This window comes from Falco rusticolus, chromosome 11 (genome assembly GCF_015220075.1).
Source record: "Falco rusticolus isolate bFalRus1 chromosome 11, bFalRus1.pri, whole genome shotgun sequence".
Lineage (NCBI taxonomy): Eukaryota > Metazoa > Chordata > Aves > Falconiformes > Falconidae > Falco > Falco rusticolus.
In genome coordinates this window covers 26,674,634-26,685,691 of record NC_051197.1, presented here as the reverse complement: position 1 = coordinate 26,685,691, position 11,058 = coordinate 26,674,634, and the positions used below count along the sequence as shown (strand labels likewise).

General features: G+C 43.6%; 1 protein-coding gene across 5 annotated transcripts in view; it reads left to right on the top strand.

Annotated features, from left to right (window-relative positions):
• Positions 1 to 6,061, top strand: part of SUCO (SUN domain containing ossification factor) — a 40,903-nt gene extending 34,842 nt beyond the window's left edge. For 3 of the 5 annotated variants that reach the window (XM_037403842.1, XM_037403840.1, XM_037403839.1), the window contains 5 exons: positions 175 to 279; positions 2,071 to 2,225; positions 2,578 to 2,669; positions 3,891 to 3,946; positions 4,107 to 6,061. In XM_037403842.1, coding sequence (XP_037259739.1) covers positions 175 to 279; positions 2,071 to 2,225; positions 2,578 to 2,669; positions 3,891 to 3,946; positions 4,107 to 4,553 — 855 coding nt within the window. In that variant the 3' untranslated portion in view covers positions 4,554 to 6,061. Of the gene's footprint in view, positions 1 to 174; positions 280 to 2,070; positions 2,226 to 2,577; positions 2,670 to 3,890; positions 3,999 to 4,106 lie in introns of all 5 variants that reach the window. The other 2 variants (XM_037403841.1, XM_037403843.1) reach the window with 2 other exon arrangements.
• The last annotated feature ends 4,997 nt before the right edge of the window (positions 6,062 to 11,058 follow it).

The window sequence follows — 11,058 nt, the reverse complement described above, 5'->3', positions numbered from 1 at the left end:
AAAAACGTTGCTGTTTCAAATGTGACACGAATGTTTTTGGAAACAATGCTGAACAGGTCGTGCGGCTACAAAATGCCTGCCTGTGTCAGACAGTGCTAACGGGGCACACGTGAGAGTATATGGTGGTGGGAACCTGACAACTAAATAGCATGGCCATGACTCTCTTCTGTACAGGATCAGCGGCAAACAGAAGCAATCCAGTTGTTACAAGCACAGCTCACCAACATGACGCAGCTGGTTTCTAATCTGTCAAGAACTGTGGCAGAATTAAAACATGAGGTAATTATAATTCAGCAATATGTCATCAGAACTCAAAGGAAATGAATGCGTAAACATACCTGAATTTGAAGAGGTCTGGAGTCTTTAAATGAAACTTTTCATTCGAGATGATGTCTGCATTGTTGGTTTCAGCCTTCTTTAGCAGCTGGCTAAGGAAGGGGAGGAAGGTTTTTGTAGCTTGAGTTGTCTTGTGCACAGCAACAATGGTAACAATTTCTGTTACAGCCCTGCCAGCCCCATGATTGTAGTCTGAGCTAATGAGAAAGATAAAACTCAGATATAATAACCTAATATCTCGGCCTTCCTGGAGTGCGTTGGAATTTATACTGTTTTGTGAAATGATTCTTAATGAAATTAGGTTAACCACTGACTTTGAAATGGCAATAATGGTACTTTAATAATGGTTATACATACAGAATGTTTGAAGTTTCAGAGGGAATGATAAAGTTCATGCTTCAGGAACTTTTCTGGCACTTTCTGTGTTACAGAACCAATTGTATTGCATGGCTTTGTTACACAGCTTCAGTAAAATGGGGTGCTTTGCAGTGTCCAGCACTTAACATTGTCCACTTGAGTATTAACAGACTCTTGCCACAGGAATCTTGGTGTGCAAGAGCGTACTGGCCACTCTTGGAACTGGGCTGTAATAACGGACGAGTACGTGGAGGGTTGTGCTCTTAGCTACTGAATGGGAGGCTCATACAGCTAAGGCGCCCTTCTCCTTTCCTGTCTGGCTATTGTGATCTTTTGAGATTAGAGGAATCTTGGCAGCAGTATTAGGAACATAATCTCTCATGTTTACCTTCTCCAGCCTGGGATTTCAAGTAGTAATGTAAACGTGACCTTTTTTTTTGTGTATGTTGCCAAAGACATCTCATGACCTGTTTTCTAACACTTAATGAAACTCTTTTCTTTAATGCCTGGCTGGCAGAGCTTGTGTTCGTGAGTGCTGTGGTTTTAACTGGGCGTTGACAGTGGTGATCATCAGGGTATGTTAGATGAGTACCCTGGAATTTGAACATATGGCTCTAGTCGCCAAGAGTCTGTTAGTCTGACTTTTTTGCCTGTTACAAAAAAGTAATTTTCCTTGTCTCTTCTGAAGTCTCTGACTTCAAAGATTTCTTAGTGCATGGAAGATACTACTTTTTTTTAATAGGAAGAGAACTGTGCAATTCATTTTTTAAACATTATGTGCAAAATACCCGTGGTTTTCAGCTTCCATGTAATTCTAGTAAACTTCATCTGTCAGTCTTCAGAAATTAACGTACTTGAAAAAATCCTTCTGCTAGATTGTGAAATGAAACAGTAGTCAGAAAGATGAAACCCATTGAATCAAGTAAATATAATGGTATTCATTCTGTGAAGTACTGCAATATCAGCTGAGGAAAATCACATAAAACTGAGACAGTGTTAAACATCCATGTCAACTGTAAAACAGAGTAGTTGCTTCCTGTAAGAAAGCATACTAAGAAACTATGTTACTTTCAGGTAGGTTTGAAAGCTCTTCAGAAGGGGTGGCTGCTGCTTTAAGTCATGGTAGCACTGTAGTTGGTGAAATCTTGTCCTGTGTTACCAGCTGGTGGTTTTCAGCATTCACTCCTCCGGTACTGTGTAGCCAATAGGCTGTCAAACCTCTGAAAAAACTCAAATTTGAACAAAAGTTTAGTGAAATTGGAGGAAAGTGACATGAGAATGTCAGTTTTGTTCTTTTAAATATTTCAATGTTTAAAACACAATAATAGTATCATTAAATTATTCTTTGTCTTTAAGTACTATATTAAATCCTTTCAGGTTTCTGATCGGCAGACTTACCTTGTGATTTCTCTGGTTCTGTGTGTCATCCTGGGCTTGGTGCTTTGTGTGCAGCGGTGCAGAAGCACTTCTCAGTTCTGTGAAGATTACCTCTCAAAAATTCCCAAAAGTAATCACTACCCTAGTCCCAAAAGGTAATTATATTTGAAACAAAATTTTTCTTGCAGCTTTTATTGATGTTTCCTGAATCTACTGAGACTGGCACACCCACTTAAATTCTGAGTCACCTTTCTGCGTGCTCAAAACAGATAGAAAGGAACTACTGCTCTGTAGTAGTGCTTTCCTAGGAGCATTCTGGGGCTACTACACTTAACATGCCCTGATAGCTTGTTGCAAATACAGTACTGCGTCTGTTTGCCAGCCTTTCTTGGGCACCTCGGCAAATAAATCAGTCCTTCTGCCAAAGATGTTTCTTAACGAACAATGTGTATGACAAAGTGCTAGGAAAAAGGTGTTTAAAAAAGCTTTGTGGATTTTGTTTCCTAGGTGTTTTTCCTCCTATGATGATATGAATTTGAAAAGAAGAACTTCTCTTCCACTGGTCAGATCACAGTCTTTTCAGCTAGCCGGTAAAGAAGGTATTCTTCACATACTGTACATCTAGTCTCTAGAGTTACTTTTAGTGCTGTACAATGTGTGTGTTACTATAAACATATGAAAATGGAATTGCAGGTAAATGCTGCTGGATTGTGGTAGTTTGCATGTATGTCCTGTAGGACAGAGTGGTTCATGAACAAGTTACCAGACTCTCACGGAACTGCGCGCTAAACTATGCTAAAACACTAAATGTAGTCTTTGCTATCACTTATGCTCTACAGATGTTTTCTTGGGGTTAGCAATCCATGCAGGCATTCAGGTCTACAAAGCTATGAAGCTTGCAGAAAGTGGCTGCTTCTTTTTTTAATGCTGGATGTGAGAAATCTGAACGCCCGACTTCTGAGAAGTCATCATAGCCTGTCTTTGAAACTTGGCAGATATTTAGGATCCAATTTTATCAACTGCAATAAGAAAATTTAGGCTATTTATCTTGCCTTTGGTATGAGGAATGATCTGGTCTTTTCAGTGTGCATGTTACACTTGGGACAATTGAATTTTGATTTCTTAGGCCATCATCATCATGCAAAACTAAGTGTTGCAGATTATAACAACTACCAAGTATGCAGCTGGCACTGCTTTTTTTGGTGCAGCAAACTTGCATCATGGGTTTTTGTGCTGTGAATAAAACTGCGTGAAAACTGATGAGTTGAATTGGGAACGTGTTGCAGTAGAGGCTAGCTAAGGCGTAGGCGGCTGTTTTGCAAAGCCACACTTTTTCCAAATTCTCCCCTGCTTCAGCTTGGATGAATGATTTACAAAGCATTGATGGAAGAATGCCAGACTGGTCTTGTGTCAGAACATCTGTCCTCGATAGGTACACATGTTTCTAGGGTCTGTCCTGTCAGGGGCAGGCTGCACGCTAAACACTCTTACGTTGGTGACAGTTCATTTTCGTAGAAACTAACTTTTGCTGACTATTGTTCCTTTTCCCTGAAGGATGTTCTCTGCACCTCTTCTGTGGGCTACTCTATCAGGAGGTCAAGTGTTTTCAAGCATTTATCACTGACAGCTGCCGTGACAGCACAGGGGAACTCCTCTGTGTGTTGACTTCACTTGCACTGTTCATGGGTTGCGCCTCCCCTAACTTGTAACAGGAGCAAAACCTGTGTGACCAGTGGAATACTTTGTCATGCTTTTTTAGAATTGTGTCGCTTTCCAGATGGCAGGGTCAGACTGCTAAATTTGTGTTCCTTCTCTCGCAGTGGATCCGGAAGACCTGTACATTGTAGAACCCCTGAAGTTTTCCCCAGAGAAGAAGGTACGGTGGCTGCAGGGAGGGCAGGCTGGGCTGAGCGTGTTTCTGCCGGCAGGTGACGCACGTCTTGGCTGCTCTCCCCTCCGCCGGTTCCTGGGCTTGGTTTTTAAGCTTTGCTTGTCTTTCAGAACCTAACTGTTTCTCTTTTTACTTGTGGTTTCAGAAAAAGCGTTGTAAATACAAAAGCGAAAAAGTAGAGACTATTAAGCCAGCAACAGAGCCCCTGCCTCCAGTAGCCAACGGGGAAATTAAAGGAAGGAAGCCGTTTACAAACCAGAGGGACTTCTCTAACATTGGGGAAGTTTATCACTCTTCGTACAAGGGCCCTCCATCTGAAGGAAGCTCCGAAACGTCATCACAGTCTGAGGAATCCTATTTTTGTGGCATTTCAGCATGTACAAGCCTGTGCAATGGACAGACCCAAAAGACAAAAACTGAGAAGAGGGCTATAAAACGAAGACGGTCTAAGGTTTCAGACCAAGGGAAGCTCATAAAAACTCTGATACAGACTAAGTCAGGGTCAATGCCAAGCCTGCATGACATAATCAAAGGAAACAAAGATATAACAGTGGGAACACTTGGTGTCACGGCAGTTTCTGGACACATATAAAACTAGCTGAACTTCTCAAACAGGAGGGTGTTTGTTCGTTTGAGAACAGTCTGTGGTATTTTGTGGGAGGATAGTGGGAGACGAAGAGCTCAACTAATTGGAAAGTATTCAGAAATTTGGTTTCTGTCTTTTTAAATAGATGGGATTGTGTCAATCTTGGCTATAAGCTGCAGCTTTACAAGGCTGATAATTTCCTATGAGAACAGCTTGGGGGGAGGGAGGGCGGGGTTCATTTTATAAAGGTTTTTTTTCACAGTTCCTGGGGCAGAGATTTTTTGAAACCCAGTTTGTTGGGTGGAATAGGGATAAAAGCCTAATCCTCTTCCTTTAGCTTTGTTCCTATTTCTTGCACCTTCCCATATTTATGTGCCTTTTGTCTATTTATAATGCCACTGGAAGAGGGGAGATACAATTGTTTGTCATTTGATTTATTTTGTAATTTCTCTAGCTTTTTTTGAAGATGCAACACTACAGTGCTGTAAAGGGACGTGTTGGCCTTCAGCTGGACTCAGTAATGTGGACTGGATACTGTAAAAATACTAATCAGGTGGGCTTGCCTGACAAGACTTTTAGTTTTGCAAACTCATTTGAGGAAGATAACCTCTCTGGGGATGGTAATCGTTTTATTTCCACGTTCAGTTACATATCGGAGCTGTGGTCTGATGTACTAAATGAGTTACAGTGGCTCTTTGGGATTCCCTGTGTACCAGGGGATCTTAGGCTGATGAGTGCATTTGTTACCTAAATTGCCTGCTGTAGTTCTCTGAAGGAAGCGAATGGAGAAGGCTCACTGTTCCTTTGCCGAGAGGCTGGGGAAAAAGCTCAGCTGAAGAACGTGGGGGCAAACTGGTGTAGCTGGGCCCTTCTCCAGGCCAGCTCTGGATGTGTTGAGTTTGCAAAGCCTTGAAGTCTGACCAGTCAGGCTGGTTCACAGTGGGTATTTCAATAATGTTTGCTTTTGTATTGGCTAACAAATGTGCAGTGTTTGTATGGCTGGTGTTTTTCATATCCAAGTGTTTTTTTTTTATTTTGACTGTGATTGTGTATTTGGATACTATAGGATGTGTGATTGCTCAAACGTTGAGTGTGTATCTGAGTGAGTGGAACAAAAGGTTATTCCTTTTGACAGGTGTTACAGGTTCATGTTGTAAAAAATAAGTTAACTTATTGAGCACTTTTAGTGGTACCCTTTTTAACAGATCTAATGCCTTTCCTGGGTATTGTATGTAATGTGACTTATTTAAAGCCTTTGGTTTTTTTGCTGCTTTCTTGTTAGTTTATGAATATTTTAAGATTATGTACTTTTGGAGTTGATCTGCACAATTAGCCAGTCAGAGCACATGAACCAGACGTGTTGATCGTGGATTTGGAAGAATTTTAAACCTGGATGAAGAAAATACCACCTGAGTGCAGCATACGATGTTGTGGAACAAGAGTATGTAACTACAGAGCTGTAGTGCCATTAGAAACTGTGAATTTCCAAATAAATCTGAACACTTTGTCTTTAATTTGCTGGCATTTTTCCTTTTGAAAATGAAACTTGTGGCTTGAACTCTTTGAGAAGGACTAGGCTTTAAATTTCAGTCCAGGGCTAGAACTGGGGTCCTTGGCACCATAGTAAGGAGTTCATAAACTCATTTGTCAGGCTAGATGGGTTTGTCTAGTTAAAAAAAAGAAAAGGGGGGGTGGGGTGGGGGAAGGGAGGCTGAAGGCTGAGTGGTGCTTTGTCTGAAAGTTCAGCAATCGTGGCCATGTAAAACTGCTAGAAAAGTTTCCAGTGGTGTCAGTTCACTTCATCAGGAGCATCCTTAAGAGGCGGTAGCTTCCTGTGAGAATGCCTGCATGGAATTACCACTTGGTACTTGGAGCTAGGGTTTATGAGGGATATAAAAGGCCGTTAAAAGAAAATGTTAGATAGTCATTTATCATTCCAAACCACAGTTTTCAGTTTGAAGTTTCCCCCTGACTGGTCCCTTCCTCCGAACTTATTTCTAGCAAGCACAGCAGTGCCGTGTGCAGCCACACACCAACCTCACCAGCTGTCCAGCATTTACTTCTCTTCTCAAATGAGACCTCTCTGGCACTAACTTCTTGCTTGAACGTCTCGAGACTCTCCACTTCATACTGCTGTGATTTAAAAACAACTGAATGTGTGGGGTTTGCCAGGGGTGTGTGGGGTGTGTGCTTGTGGGCTTTTTTTATTTACTGGCCTTCCTTTTGATATGTCGCTTGTAGGGAGCAGGCTTTTCTTTACTGCCCTGGCGATCGCTGAGCTGTTCTTGTCAGTAACGGTCAGCTGAAGCTGGATGTGACCGAATTCTTGAAACGGCCCATCTTCACTGTTTGGTTATAAACTAAAGGCTGGCAGAGCTGTAATATGCTGTTAGATGTAGAACGAGGCCAAATGCATCTGATGCAATAGGCAGGCAATAAATGTCTCTCACAGGGGGAGGTTAGTTTTGCTTGGCTCTGTCTGGCCTGTAAGCATCGGCTGAAAGCAAATCTGGTTGTGAAGCTAAAGTTAATGAACTTAAACTGAAGATAGTGGTGGTGATACGTATTTATCAAAGGCACAGTGTGAGCATACAGCTCTGGGGTGTAGAAGGTTGCCTTTCCTGGGAGCAGCAGTTCTGTGGATGGCCAGAAACATTCTTCTTCATCCTTTTCTGTTTTGCTATAATGGGCAGCTTTGTACTTTGTCCCGCATACACTTGCTTCCTAAATGGGATTACCCCACAGCATTAGTGAGCAATCCTTGAAGGTCACTTGGAAATTGTGATTTCCAGTCAAGTTAGTCGATTAACAGTCGAGGAGTTAGCAGCGCTCCTTGGTTGCAAGGAGTATGTATTGTGTGTGTTTAGAAGTGTTCACGTATACATTCCTGCTCTCTTAGGAAGGTGACACTTAGCCATGGACTGAAACGCCTTTTTGCTGCTCCTGATACCAAGATCTAATGTATAAAACAGATTGTTAAGTCAGAGTAGGTTGTGCATGTTTAGATCTAAGCACGCGTTCAAACTTCAGGTGTGAAACTAAATGCCTTCTAAAACAGTCCTCTAATACCATACTCTCTCTATATTTTAAACACGGGGCATGACTTGGATCTAAGGAGCTGCTGCATTCTGTAGAAAAATATACATGATAAAGCTTGTCTTGTACTGAACACCTAGGAAACATGCCGTGGGGATAATGCATATCCTAAACGGACAGAGCAGGGCTCTCTGGTGAGGCCATGGCTTGAGGCCATGCGGCTTCCAGTTCATGCCGGAGATGCGGCAGATGCCGCAGGCAGTAGATAACGTGGGGCGGCCAGAAGCTCTTCTTACTCAGGCTCCCGTGTTTCAAGACTGTCTTGAGAATGCCGCAGAGCATTCCCACTTCTGAAAGTGACCCCAAAAAATCGATGTAAAGGATAAATGATGTCATGGGCTGTGTAGGCTCACTTTCTGGAAAGCTGCTTACTGTTCCTAAGAAATGCTGCCTCTGGGCTCTGAGTCAACAGGAGCTGGTGTGAATTCAGCTGGTGTGGTGGGGAGCAAAGGCATTGCAGGCAGTGCAGACTTCTCTAGTATTTTAAGTATCTTGCTAACAGAAACTTTGGCCATGTGGTAAAAAATGTCAGCCCAGTTGTTTTGTGCCTGGTCAGCGGAGTTGTCTGTTCGCAGCAATGGCTCCTGCAAATAAAGCACATCTATCGCAGTCACCGCTGGTGCACGTTGGCCAAGGAGTGACTCTTGGAGTCCCCCAAGTACGTTACCAAACCATTTCAACTTTCCAGTCAAAGCACAGGTGATGCTTCAGCTGCTGGGAAAGCTGGCATCTGAAGGAGGAACCTACGGAGCTCTTGCAAACCTGAGAGTGTTCTGGCAATAAACTGGAGGCCAAACTGCAGCTTCTGCCTGCTGCTGCCTCACTGCTTTTAATTATTTGTAACAACTTTTTTTTAAAAAAAAGTCTCTTAATATCAAGTTCTTATTGCTTAATATTGTTCTTTCATGTGGGCTCTTGAGTCATTTTTTTACTTCCAGTTTTATTGATGTCACACTGACTCTAGCTTTCATAACTTGACTCTTTGGTGAAATCAAGTTTCTCTCCAATCGGTCATCGTCTTTTTCCAGAGAGAATAGTTTCTAAGTTTGAACTCATAAATTTTGACAGATTCCTGCAGTGATGTGGATGTTTAAAGGGAGGGCCTCGTCCATCTTGTGACCTTGCATAAATAAGGTTGGACAGTTCTGGGTGTAAAATGCCAGGAAGCCAGATGTGCATGCAGCAGTGAGCTGGCGTCCTGGCAGCCCTTGGGCAGGTCCTCAGGTCAAAAATCATTTAACACGAAGGTTTCTATGGGAGGATAGTCGCAAACATAGGCATTGTGTAAGGGAATCACTAGCTGTGTTTGCCAAAATAAGGTATTTAGGTTATATCCATTAAGCATCAGAGTAGAAACCAGGTATTTTTAAAATACATGTACTCCACCAGCCGTGCAGTACTTGGCAAGTTGGAGAGCTCGGTGTGAAGTGTCTTTGTGTGGCTTCTGCTTTTGCCAAGTTAGTGTGAGATGAACCAAGACGGAACAGCTTAGCAGCTTCGCTTCAGCACAGGCATGTTCTGCTTCGTTTGGAACAATTAAAGTGTAGAGCCCTGACCACAAAGTGCGGGGGGTGGGGTGGGGGGTGTCTCATCTGGAAACCCTGAGTGTCAAACAGCATCAGGTGCTGCTGGGGATGTTACTGGGGTTTGTAACAGCTCGAGAAGAATTAGTGTTCCCAGAGCTCATCTAGATAAAATACGTTAGCTTTAGGAAAGCGAAACTCATGAATATTACATGCATATCCCTTCTCTAATTTAAGAATAGTCATTTTAAAAGAAGCTGCCAAGGAGCTTTCTGCTGCCTTAGTGTGCTGGTTCCTGTGGGGTACACGGCCCGGGAGCTGCAGATGGCCTTGCCCGTGCTGCTTTTTGTTAGACTCGCTCATTAAGTCACAAATCAGAGGTAATGTCTTTTGGTAGGGAATGAAGTTAATGCTGCGCTTCATGGACCTAGAAATGGAAAGAAAATGTTTTCCATCTCGAGGTTTGTGTTTTCCCTTTGTTAGATGTGGCAGTGAGCCTGCAGCCAGCTGCTGCGCCCTCTGAACTGGCAGCAAAGAAGAATCTTTGTGACTTCCCCCCCCCCCCCCCCCCCCCCCCCCCAAAAAAAAAAAATAACTCTAAGCAGCTAATGAATATCTTCTCTTAGTTGTAATTTGATGTGGTTACTGCTGGAATGTCAAGGTTGTGTTTGTTGCCCGCGAAACCACCTGTAGCTCAAAGGTAAATCCCAGGAAAGTCAGCTGAAGGTCCCTTGGGATTTTGGGAAGTCAGCTGGTGTGGGTCTCTGTGTCATGGGGCTCGTGTGATGCGATGGGCACGCCTGGTGTGGGGGTCTCTAGATGCCAAACTGATGCCATAGGGTCTGGGTTTCTTCAGTGACACAGAGCTGAGCTGTGATCCTGGTGAGACTTGGTAAGGATCTCAAAGTAGATCTTGGGAGCATGTGTGTGATTAGGCACTTTTTGTTTGTTCATTTTCGTTTTTTTTTTTTTTAATAAGCTAAGAACGGCTTCTCCCAAGAAGGAATAAAATTGTCAGATACTGACTAGGTCACGCTGGCCAGCAGGGGCAGTTGGCATCTTGCGGGGCCAAGGCTGGTGGCACTGGCAGCCTGGGCAGGGCATGGGTCCTGCTGAAGGGCTGGGCAACGCAGTTTTTGGCTGTCACTGGGGCGGACGGAAACTCAGCATCTGCACATTCACTGTGGTCTTCCTCGCAACCCCTGAGCAGCCACGACGCCTTGTTCCATATTCTCATGTGGCTGAGCTGTGGTACGGCACAAAATGACCTGCTTCTCTCTTCCTCAGATGTTTGAACAATAGATCCCATTACCTCACAACCACTGTACCTCGTTTCCTTACTCCTATTACAGACACAAAAGAAATAAAATCTCACTTTTCTTTCAATTCTTCTTTTTCTCAGCTGCTTTGGTTCCTTCCCTGCTTGGATGCTCTCCTGCCTCAGGTCAGAGCCCTCTATCTCTTCTGCTGAACCCCCGGCTGCTGCTGGCTCATTGGCATCACGGTGAAAAAGAGCAGCGGGCACCCTGCTGACTGGAAGAGGCCCACGTTACTGCAACGCCAGGCCAGAGCTGTTAGAAATGGATTTTGCAACCTGCTCTTGAGTATGGATATGTGAATGTCTCCCTCACGAGCTGTTGGCACCAAGACACGGCTTTACATGTGCTGCAAATGTTTCTAGCAAAGACAGCAGTTGTTGAGGAAATGAATAGCGTCACCCTTGTCTGGGAAACTGAACTGTTAAAAAAAATGTAATAAAGAAATGACAGTAAGATGTCAGCACTTGCTGCAAAGGCTGGGTGGGTCGTGGTGTCTGCAGTGTCCCTCGCAGGCTGCGGTGGATGGAGCTCCTGCTGCCTTTGGGGGCAGCTCTCACAAGCATCCTTCCCAGT